The sequence below is a fragment of the Lucilia cuprina genome, chromosome X (assembly GCF_022045245.1).
Source record: "Lucilia cuprina isolate Lc7/37 chromosome X, ASM2204524v1, whole genome shotgun sequence".
Lineage (NCBI taxonomy): Eukaryota > Metazoa > Arthropoda > Insecta > Diptera > Calliphoridae > Lucilia > Lucilia cuprina.
In genome coordinates, this window is record NC_060949.1 from 6,049,742 (window position 1) to 6,062,094 (window position 12,353).

General features: G+C 33.9%; 1 protein-coding gene across 1 annotated transcript; it reads left to right on the forward strand.

The window, feature by feature from the left end:
• Nucleotides 1-7,254: 7,254 nt before the first annotated feature.
• Nucleotides 7,255-7,754, forward strand: LOC124420749 (40S ribosomal protein S12-like). The gene has a single exon (XM_046954837.1). The coding sequence runs from the start codon at nt 7,320-7,322 to the stop codon at nt 7,737-7,739; it is 420 nt and encodes a 139-aa protein (XP_046810793.1). The 5' UTR covers nt 7,255-7,319; the 3' UTR covers nt 7,740-7,754.
• Nucleotides 7,755-12,353: the final 4,599 nt, after the last annotated feature.

Sequence of the window (12,353 nt, forward strand, 5' to 3'; positions counted from 1 at the left end):
TTGAGATTGTCATTATAGACACTATAGGACCCTTGCCTAAGTCCAATTCTCAAAACGAGTACGCAATAACTATAATGTGCGACTTAACCAAGTACTTGGTAGCAGTACCGATAAAAACAAATCTGCAAGATCAGTCGCAAAAGCAATCATGGAGGGTTTCATGTTAATATATGGCCCTATGAAAAAGATCATCACAGATATGCGTACTAAATATATGAATCGAATTCTAATTGAGCTCTGTACTCTGATGAAAGTAGAAAAATTAAACTCTACTCCATATCATCATGAGACACTAGATACGGTTGAACGATCACACAGAACCTTTAACGAATATTTACGATCCTATCTTTCAGAAGATAAATCCGATTGGGACGAATGGTTAAAATTCTTTGTGTATTGTTATAATACAACTCCGTCCACACCACATGAATATTGCCCTTTCGAGTTAGTCTTTGGAAAAATGCCACCAGTTTTCGAACCTTTCAAAGACAATCACTTCAATCCATTGTACAATATAGACTCATATGAAAAGGAAGTCAAATTTAGACTTCAGATTGCACATCGCAGAGCCGCTAGCCTAATAGATAATGCTAAACTAAAAAGGCACCAAGACTCTAATGAAACTGCGAAACCAGTCAGTATTACTCTAAATGACTTAGTGTTAGTGACAAATGAAGCCCGACACAAATTGGAACCCTTATATAAAGGACCCTATAAGGTCATCGGGGTATCCGACAATAACAATGTAGAACCCAAACTGAAAATGGACAATCATTCTGTGTTCATCAGAACAGAATAAAAAGGTTCTACAATTAAGATATAAAGTTCTTTTATTTCCATAAGGAAAATATTGTTCAAATGGAAATTTATTTGACTATATATAGGTAAATATTTTTTTCTTTTCTTTTCTGTGTAAGATTTATAAATCAATTTTATTATATATAATATATATTTTTTACGACATATTAAATGGAAGAGCCTTATTGGAATATTTATATATGGTGATACAATGAATTGAAAAGTTGATCACATAAATTATTACTTATATTTAAATATTGATTGTAATATGATTAAAATTTTAATTGATGAAAAACCTGAGATATATTTGTTTTTCTTTTCTTTTCTGTGTAAGATTTATAAATCAATCTTTCCAAAAAGGAAAGGAATAGAGTAAGATTAAAAAGTTCGAGCTTATATTTATAATTTATAGAATTAAAAATAATATAATTTGTAATTTCAATATTTAAGTTAATTTAATATTTTTTTATATAAATGATTAATTCAATTAATGAACTGTTTTATTTTAACCGTTATTTTATCATTACTTAAAAATTATTAGAATTAGAGTAAATTCAAGACACAAGCGTAAAGAATAATCAATGAATTAATATTGATTATTCTTTGGTAAAAAGGGAGGTGTAGTGTGATTAACTGTGCGACCCATACATATTGAATATATGTAGGGTACTTCTCAAAGTCGACACACACAACATAGTTGTTTGGCTGTGGGAAAATGCTTAGCCAGCAGAATTCGTACACATGTGTCTCTGATTAAATAAACTTCTTCATATTTGATGGTGGGAAACATGAAATAAAGAAGCAAAGAATAATCAATGTTAGCTAGAGTTAGTAGAATTTAAGTAAGTAAAATTATTATCATTAAGAGAACTTCATTCAAAGAGAACGGACACAGAAGTGTCCGTTCCATTTAATAAATAATAAATACAAATTTTACAAATATTACAGTTTCACGTGACCCTGGAACCATCCAGCATCATCGCATTGGGGAGGAGTGCCTGGATTCTCTCTGAGAACTTTCCAAAACACTCCCATAAGTTTTTGCTTCACCATATCCCAATTAGATTGGGATATGGATCCGTCACCATCACTTCTGTCGATGACGGCCCGAACGAGGCTGTCTTTGGCAACCTCACTAAAAGAGCGCGTCATAGACTTCTGCGATTGTTTGGGACGCTTTGTCCCGGATTGCTGGCTTATAGTAATGGCCTCCTCCTCTGAACGTTGCCGTTTAAGCGCCACTTCAGTATTCACTTCAGCGGGAGGAGGAGCGTTGCCCGTGCCAGCAATTTGGGCCTTGGCCCATTGGAGCGAATCATTCTGCTCCTTGGTGAGCTCTTCAGATGTTTTAGATCCGAGTAGCTCGATAATTCTCAAGGCGGAACGCCTAGTAGTTGCAGCCCGCTTTGATGTTTTTTTGTGCCGAGTCGTTATTGTTTGGTTGCCGGACTTGGCAGGGGGTGGTACGGACCCAGGACTGGAGGATTCCATCAATGAACCTGGGGGTACAGAAGGCACCTGGGATCCTGCAGGAAGGGACTACTTAGCCGACCCCTTTCCAACAGGACCCTGTTTCGGGTCCTGTTGGAAAGGGGATGAACGGTATGGGCTGAAGCAGCTTTGGAGGAGCCTGCAGAGAAATTCAGGGGAACCTCGCCACTTAAAGAACAACTACTGATAGCTGCTTGTTTTTTACATTCCAGCCTTGGTGTTCCGGTATCTCGCAAGCTAGCCTGACCCGGTGTTGCCGCCTGACTAGCTTGGGTAACAGTTACATTCGACTCTTCACAGCCTATTACCGACGCCGTAGGAGTAGGGTTCCCGGAGATTGCAAAGCCTCTGACTGCTTCTTACTTACTATTCATTTTGTTGTCTAAAGAGACAGTTGCACTTTTAACCTACTGCCAGGTAGGGTTAAACTGCCGTCCCCACAGGGGAAATCAGACGCAGACCACCAGCCGCCCAATATGGGAACAGACGCTGGTGGATTCAGACGGACACACATTTAAGTGTATGGTTCCAGTAGAACCAGCCGGACAAGCTAACCTAGACCACCCCTCTCAGTGAGGGGAATATAGTCTGGGAAAGCATCTGGTAGCCGTACCACAGGGAAACAGACGCTATCAGATTGGGGGAGGGTAGTTCATAGTTTCGCGCTCAATGTAGACCCGACTCGAATGGGTGACCCTGCCAGAATAGCCAACTTATGCTGGCCATTCCCTCCAGTTTGCTCTACAAATCATTGCACTTAAGCATCTGCATCACGACAAGATGACTACCATCGCAGTGTTCGTCTAAAAAATGGCCAATTTGAAGGATCGGTAGAAATGTTGTTCTACGTTTAAAAACGCTGTGATTTGAGGTTTCGATATGGTTGCAAATAACATTGACAGTTTTCATGCTATGACAGTCATTTATCCATCATTTTAAAGCATTAGGATTGCACTTTAATATGGTATATCATTGTTGTTGTGTTGTGTTTTTACAAATTGGTCAATTTGATAGATCGGTAGAATAATTGTTCTATATCAAACGCAGTATTCTGAGGTTCCGATATGGCTGCAATTAACTTTGGCAGTTTTCGTGCTACGATAGTCGTTTATGCACCATTTATAGCATTACAGTTGCCATTTGTTTTGGTATATAATTTATTGCAATATATTTTTAGAAAATGGCAAATTGGATAGATCGGCAGAATTATTTTCACAGCTTTAAAAACGCGGTAGTTTGAGGTTTCCGATATGGCAGCAAATAACATTGACAGTTTTCACGCTATGACAGTCATTTAGGCATCATTCTAAAGCATTATGATTGCTCTTTAATTTGGTTATCATTTGTGGAATAATCTTTTCGTCTAAAAAATGATCAATTTGATGGATCGGTAGAATTATTGTTCTATGTTTAAAAACGCGGTAATTTGAGGTTCCGATATGGTTGCAAATAACATTGACAGTTTTCATACTATGACAGTCATTTATCCATCATTTTAAAGCAAAAGGATTGCACTTTAATATGGTATATCATTTGTAGCATAATGTAAGTTTTACAAATTGGTCAATTTGATAGATCGGTAGAATTATTGTTCTATTTATCGAACGCAGTAATCTAAGGTTCCGATATGGCTGCAATTAACTTTGGCAGTTTTCGTGCTACGATAGTCGTTAATGCACCATTTTAAAGCATTAAAATTGCAATTTGTTTTGGTATATAATTTGTTGCATAATATATTTTTAGAAAATGGCCAATTGGATAGATCGTTAGAATTATTTTCTCAGCTTTAAAAACGCGGTAATTTGAGGTTCCGATATGGCTGCAAATAACATTGACAATTTTCACTCTATGACAGTAATTTTAAAGCATTATGATTGCACTTTAATATGGTATATCATTTGTAGCATAATGTGTGTTTTTACAAATTGGTCAATTTGATAGATCGGTAGAATTATTGTTCTATGTTTAATAAACGCGGTAATCTGAGGTTCCGATATGGTTGCAATTAAGTTTGGAAGTTTTCGTGCTAGGACAGTCGTTTATGCACCATTTTAAAGCATTAAAATTGCAATTTGTTTTGGTATATAGTTTATGGCATAATGTATTTTTAGAAAATGGCCAATTGGATAAATCGATAGAATTATTTTCCCAGGTTTAAAAAGGCGGTAATTTGAGGTTCCGATTTGGTTGTGAATAACTTTGACAGTTTTTATGCTATGACAGTCATTATGCATCATTAGGATTGAACTTTAATATGGTATATCATTTGTAGCATAATGTGTGTTATTACAAATTGGTCAATTTGATAGATCGGTAAAATTATTGTTCTATGTATCAAATGCAGTAATCTGAGGTTCCGATATGGCTGCAATTAACTTTGGCAGTTTTCATGCTAGGACAGTCGTTTATGCACCATTTTAGAGCATTATGATTGCACTTTTATTTGGTATATCATTTGTGGCATAATGTATTCGTCTACAAAAAGGTCAATTTGATGGATCGGTAGAATTGTTCTTCTTTGTTTAAAAACGCTGTGATTTGAGGTTCCCATATGGTTGCAAATAACATTGACAGTTTTTATGCCAGGACAATCGTTTATGCATCATTTTAAAGCATTACAGTTGCACTTTGTTTTGGTGTACAATTTGTGGCATAATGATTTTTTACAAAAATTGGATAGATCGGTATATTTATTGGTACAGGTCTAGAAATGCGGTAATTTAAGACTCCGATATGGTTGCAAATATCTTTTATAGTTTTCATGTTATAGCAGTCGTTTATATATCTTTTTATTGCATTATAGTTGCCATTTGTTTTGGTATATAATTTTTTGCATAATGTATTTTTAGAAAATGGCCAATTGGATAGATCGGTAGAATTATTTTCCCAGGTTTAAAAAGGCGGTAATTTGAAGTTCCGATATGGTTGTGAATAACTTTGAAAGTTTTCATGCTATGACAGTCATTTATACATCATTTTAAAGCATTATGATTGCATTTTACTTTGGTATATCATTTGTTTCATAATGTGTTTGTCTAAAAAATGGTCAATTTGAAGGATCGGTAGAATTGTTGTTCTATGTTAAAAAACACTGTGATTTGAGGTTCCGATATGGTTGCAAATAACTTTGACAGTTTTCATGCCAGGACAATCGTTTATGCATCATTTTAAAGCATTACAGTTGCACTTTGTTTTGGTGTATAATTTGTGGCATAATGAATTTTTAAAAAAATTGGATAGACCGGTATATTTATTGGTACAGGTTTAGAAATCAAGTGCAGGCACAATGTCAAACTACATATAAAAAAAATATAACCAATTCGCTCGGTATTCTGAATTCGCCGATGACTCTACCTTATAAAATTAATATACCTTGGCCACCACCTTATCTGAATTCGCCTTGGTTTGTTATTGTTTATATTTTTATACCCTTCAACTTCGTGAGAAGGGTATATATATTTGTCATTCCGTTTGTAATTTCTATAATATAATTTTCCGACCCTGTAAAGTATAAATATTCTGGATCCTTATAGATAGCGGAGTCGATTAAGCTAAAATTAAGCTTAAAATTTCATCAAAAATGTTATATTTTTTCATGTTATTTGGTTTTATTCAGCTGTGTATTTTTTTGTATGTTTGGGTACTGTTGGCGTCATTGCGTTGTTATTTTTGTTTTTCTATGTTTTTCGTTATGTATGTTTAGATGTCTGTTGGTTTAGATACCTTGTGTATTTTGTGTTTTATTTCGTTTAGCATTGTTACTGTTCTTTTTGTTTAGCTTTTGATGTAATAATAAGTAGTCGGGAAAAAATTTAAAATTTATAAAAGATGTTTAAAATACACTATGGTAAACGGTATATAAGATTCGGCACAGCCGAATATAGCACTCTTACTTGTTATATTTAAAAATGTCCGTTAAAAAGAGAAAAACTTCGTTAATATTTTGAATTATTTATGTAAATAATCTGAAAAAACCAAGCATCTCGTAAACAAATATCATTTTATTTAAATAATGGCATAATTGGTATGTATAAAAAAATATGTTATTTAAGAAAAATATTTTTTCTATTAAATGTTAACATATTACACAATATTGTTTTATATTTTATATTAAAATTGTATAGATAACGTGATTAACTAAACAAAATGTCTTCCGGAAAACTTAATATTAAGAAACGCATATAAAGTATTTACCTGGCTGGCGGAAACTACGTTATGGCTTAATTTTGAAATTTATTCAATGTTAACAAATTAAACGATATTGTTTTATATATACACTATGTAAAGTGATTAACTAAAAAATCTGTTCCGGAACGCTTTATATAAAAAACCCATATGAGATATTTTCCCATCCGGGGCGGCTGCTACATTATGGCCAAATATTGAAAATTACTCCGCCGGAGTAGAATTATCCATTCGCAACAAATATTTATTTAATCGTAATATAATATTTTCATGAATATGTACTTTTTATGTTTATTTTTCACTGAAGGTCTCCAAACACTTCCTAAAGGCAATATTTTAGGAAGTGTTACGAGGAAGCCGGGGAGCCGAAGAGGTTCGGCTTATTATTTACCATCCCGAACGACTCCCGGTCAAATTGGTGTTTTTTAAATAAATTAAAATCAAAAACAAAAAAAATAAAACACACTTCCGGTGCTCCAATTATTTGAAATTTATGGTCCTTCGAACCGGATATGAACCAGTGACCATAAACAAATTCCAACTCTTATTTTGGAGATTTGTTGCTTTTGTTTTTACTTTGTTAAGAAATTAACAAAGTTGATCAATAACAGAATTGGACTATGCACACAAATAAAATAGAGAATTTTATTTCTACTTACGTGTTGGTTGGTGGGAATTGAAACACTTTTTTTGTTAGTTTTACTTTTTTTTCAAATAATTGGAGCACCGGGAGTGTGTTTTAATTTTTTTGTTTTTGATTTTAATTTATTTAAAAAACACCACTTTGACCGGGAGTCGTTCTTTCCGGTTGTCAAAAAGTGCAAGGACGACAAATACATTTAAATATGGCTGACGTTGATGTAGATGTTCCCTCTGCAGCTCCCGCTGTAGGTGGTTCCATGGACATTAATCAAGCTTTGCAAAAAGTTTTGAAGAAATCTTTAATTGCCGATGGTCTTGTACATGGTATTCACCAAGCCTGCAAGGCCTTAGACAAACGTCAAGCTGTTTTGTGTATCTTGGCTGAGTCTTTTGACGAACCCAACTACAAGAAGCTCGTTACTGCCCTCTGTCATGAACATCAAATCCCCTTGATCCGTGTCGATTCCCACAAGAAACTCGGTGAATGGTCTGGTTTATGCAAGATCGACAAAGAAGGCAAGCCCCGTAAGGTTTGCGGCTGTTCCGTTGTTGTCATCAAGGACTTCGGTGAGGAAACCCAAGCTTTGGATGTCGCCAAGGAGCACCTCAGACAAAACAGCTAAACTACACATTCCTAGTCTAGTTAGTCTGTAAATGGGGTTCATCTGTATGATGATAGCGATGCATTTTGTTTTTATCAAAAACACACTCCCGGTGCTCCAATTATTTGAAAAAAAAAAAATAAAACAAACAAAAAAAAGTGTTTCGATTCCTACCAACCAACACGTAAGTAGAAATAAAATTCTCTATTTTATTTGTGTGCATAGTTCAATTCTGTTATTGAACAACTTTGTTAATTTCTTAACAAAGAAAAAACAAAAGCAACAAATCGCCAAAATAAGAGTTGGAATTTGTTTATGGTCCTTTTTGAACCACAGTGAAAGTGCTAAATTAATTGAAAATTTATATAAAAAATAATAAGTATAGTCGCAAGAATTCCCATTCTTCACATACATAATTATTTTTATACCCTTCACCTTCGTGAGAAGGGTATATATAAGTTTGTCATTCCGTTTGTAATTTCTATAATATAAAATTCCGACCCTATAAAGTATATATATTCTGGATCCTTATAGGTAGCGGAGATGATTAAGCCATGTCCGTCTGTCTGTCTGTCCGTCTGTCTGTATGTTTGTTGAAATCAGTTTTTAGAAGACCCCAGATATCTGCGAGATCCGAATCTTCCATAATTCTATCAGACATACGACCGGCAAGAACGCTATTTAAAATCAGCAAAATCGGTCCATAAATAACGGAGATATGAGCAAAAAACCGAGGCAACCTCTGAAAATTTCATATAAAATTTAGATTTTTTATTCATGCTCAGACAGAAACTGCAAAAAACTAATGTTTTGTTATTGGCTAGAAATATGAAATTAAGTATGTAGAGCCTGGATTAAGTGAGAACCTATAAAAGGGGACTTTCTGGTACTTTTTCATTCTTCAAAAGGTATTTTTTGAAATTTCTATAATATTGAACCTAGAAACATGAAATTAAGTATGCATGGCCCGGATTAAGTGAGGACCCAAACAAGGGGAGTTTTTGGTACTTTTTCGTTTTTCAAAAGGTACTTTTTGCAATTTCTACAATATTGAACCTAGAAACATGTAATTAAGTATGTATGGCCCGGATTAAGTGAGGACCCATAAAAGGGGACTTTTTCGTTGTTCAAAAGGTACTTTTTGCAATTTCTACAACATTGAACCTAGAAACATGTAATTAAGTATGTATGGCCCGGATTAAGTGAGGACCCATAAAAGGGGACTTTTTGGTACTTTTTCGTTCTTCAAAAGGTACTTTTTGCAATTTCTACAATATTGAACCTAGAAACATGTAATTAAGTATGTATGGCCGGATTAAGTGAGGACCCATACAAGGGGACTTTTGGTACTTTTTCGTTTTTTCAAAAGGTACTTTTTGCAATTTCTACGATATTTAACCTAGAAACATGTAATTATGTATGTATGGCCCGGATTAAGTAGGGACCCATAAAAGGGGACTTTTTGGTACTTTTTCGTTTTTCAAAAGGTACTTTTTGCAATTTCTACGATATTAAACCTAGAAACATGTAATTAAGTATGTATGGCCAGGATTAAGTGAGGACCCATGAAAGGGTACTTTTTGGTACTTTTTCATTCTTCAAAAGGTACTTTTTGAAATTTCTATAATATTGAACCTAGAAACATGTTATTAAGTTCGTATATCCCGGATTAAGTGAAAACCAGTAAAAGGGGACTTCTTGGTACTTTTTCGTTCTTCAAAAGGTACTTTTTACAATTTCTACAATATTGAACCTAGGAACATGTAATTAAGTTTGTATGGCCCGGATTAACTGAGGACCCATAGATGGGGACTTTTTGGTACTTTTTCGTTCTTCAAAAGGTACAAAAGGCTTTAAACACATCATGGTGAAGGGTATATAAGATTCGGCACAGCCGAATATAGAACTCTTACTTGTTTATATATAAAGTTCATTCTATTTAGTGCAAGAACTAGTGATTGTTATTGTTTTGTTTTCATCAAAACATTGTTGAATATTGCACATACATACTTACTAAGATTTACAATATTATTATTTAAAAATATTAAAGTAATTTTGGTGGTGGTTTTTTGTTTATTTTATCTCTTAAAATAACAAAATATATTATTTTTTTTATACGCTATACCGTAGCTATAACAAAAGAAAGTAAAAAACAAAGAGACAAAATAAACATATATGTATATGTAATGTATGTACATATATACATTATTGTGTTTGTTGTAATTTGTGTGTTCCCTACACATTGTGAGTCGGTCTGATTAGTTCAATACTAATTATAGCATCGACTTAAATTTTTAATTAAATTTCGAGTAAAATCTTTTTGTAAAAATATTTTCGCGAATTAGCGGTCAACCTACGCTGTTAGATCCGGCATATTAGGTACAATATAGGACCTGTAAACGGAACTATTTTGTAATATTTTTTCAATTAAAAGATTTTTTATTTAAATTTTTAGAAATATTTTTTCGCGATTTAACGGTCACTCTACGCAATTAGATTCGGTATATTAGGTACATTATAGGACTTGTATACGGAATTTTTTTCTCAATATTTTTCAACCTACGTTCAAATTAGATAATATTAGTGCAGATCACTTACTGTTCTACTTGTTAGTTGTTCTTTTCAATGATTTGGCTTTTTCGATATTAGTTTTCCTCATTTGGCTTTTTAATTTTCCATTTTAAACAATTTATTTGAACTTTTTCAATAATGGGCTCCACATTATGTGCTAAGTTCGCTTTAGAATGCGATAATTTAGTTGGATCTTGTTCCAAGTTTGATATAACTCCATTGGAAAATTTAACCGAGTCACTTCTCGAGATGAAATTGCAGTCCCTTGAAGAGGACTGGCAATCAGTTCGAAAAGCCTTTGAGGATTTAATTTTAACTAATGAGAATATTATTCCTGAGAGCGAAAAATGCACGGCAAAAGTAAGATTTGGATCGGTTAAGGACGAATATCAACGTACCAAGGCTAATATGATGGACCAATTGAAGATGCACAGAGCTTCTAGTAATCAAGGTCTAAGGCCCGATCAACCGACTAACTCTACTTTGTTCAATACTTCGAATATGTATCCCATTAATGCCACATTTAATGATTCGGAGATTTGTATAAAGGTTCCTCCTTGTGCTACTCAGGAATTTTATGGGGGTTATGAGGAATGACCATCATTCCGCGATATGTTTACCGCCATTATGGTAATCACCCTCGATTGACACAGGCTCAAAATTTATATCATCTAAGGAATAAAACAAAGGGCGAAGCAGGTAGTATTGTAGCTAAATATCCACTTTCAGATCAGAATTATTTACTGGCGTTGGACGCGTTAAGGGCGCGATATGAGAACAAGCGCATTTTAGTAGATAATCAGTTGAAGATTCTATTTAATATACCAGCAGCAAAGGCTGAAAATTGCGAATCTATTAACAGGATTCAAACTACCAATAGCGTTTGTTTATCAATTTTAAAGGCTCATGGTATACGAACCGATCAATGGGATCCAATCCTAATATATTTGTGTTCCACAAAATTACCTGATGAGACATTAGCTCTTTGGGAGCAATCATTGAGTTCTCCAACTCGTTTACCTTCCTGGGCAGAAATGGAAGAATTTTTAATAAAGAATGGAAAGAATATCTACATTCAGAAGTCAAAACACAGCTTATGTTCCATATCATAATCAGGGTAGAAATTATAATATCTCTTCACAGCAGAATAAAGCTTGATATGAAAAACCGAACAAAGAAGCTCTATCGAAGAATGATGATATGCTTTGCAAATTATGTAATAAAACACGTGTCATTCGAAATTGTCCTAAATTTCAAATCTTTTCAGTAAAACAGAGAATTGACTATGTAGAAAAGAACAAAATTTGTAGTAATTGTTTGTCTTCAGCTCACACAAATACAAATTGTCAAAGCGTTTTTACATGTGTCCAGTGTAAGAACAAGCACCATAGCTTACTTTATTTGGATAATTATTCCAATAATAAGAAGAATAAAGCAAATAAAAACAAAACGTCCAATACGTTTCATGCTGATCCCTCTCAGCAACCGGAGGACACAATAAACCGCCAACCACCATGTAGCTCAATGTCTACAGTACACAAGGCAAACACACAAACAAACTTTTCTGTCAATGATGATGACATTTTATTACCTACAGCTCTAGTAAAAATTTTATATTTAGGAGAAGTATTTACAGTTAGAGCTCTAATAGATTCGGAATCAAAACGATCATTTTTAACTAAAAAAATATCAAAAAGGCTTGTTTAATAATTCAAAATGCAAATTTTGAAATTTGTGGATTAGGGGGTACAGTGGTAGCAAATTCAAGTAAAATATCTACCATAACGTTGGGTAGAAAAAAACCACGAGTTCTCACTCAGTACCTAAGTTATAATAGTTCCAAATTTAACCAAATTTATGCCAAGCTTTACGATTTCAAACGCTGATCTCTCGGGAATAAAACATCTAAGATTAGCCGATCCTAATTTCTTGGTATCTTCACAAATAGACATGCTAATCGGTAGAGATATAATTCCATATATCATTCAAGATGGAATACAAAAGAATATCTTAGGCAATCTCCTTGCTCAAAATTCCATCTATGGATGGTATATTTATGGCCCA

Coding starts and splice junctions, on each gene's coding strand:
- LOC124420749 (XM_046954837.1), top strand. CDS start 7,320: ATGGCTGACGTTGATGTAGATGTTCCCTCTGCAGCTCCCGCTGTAGGT.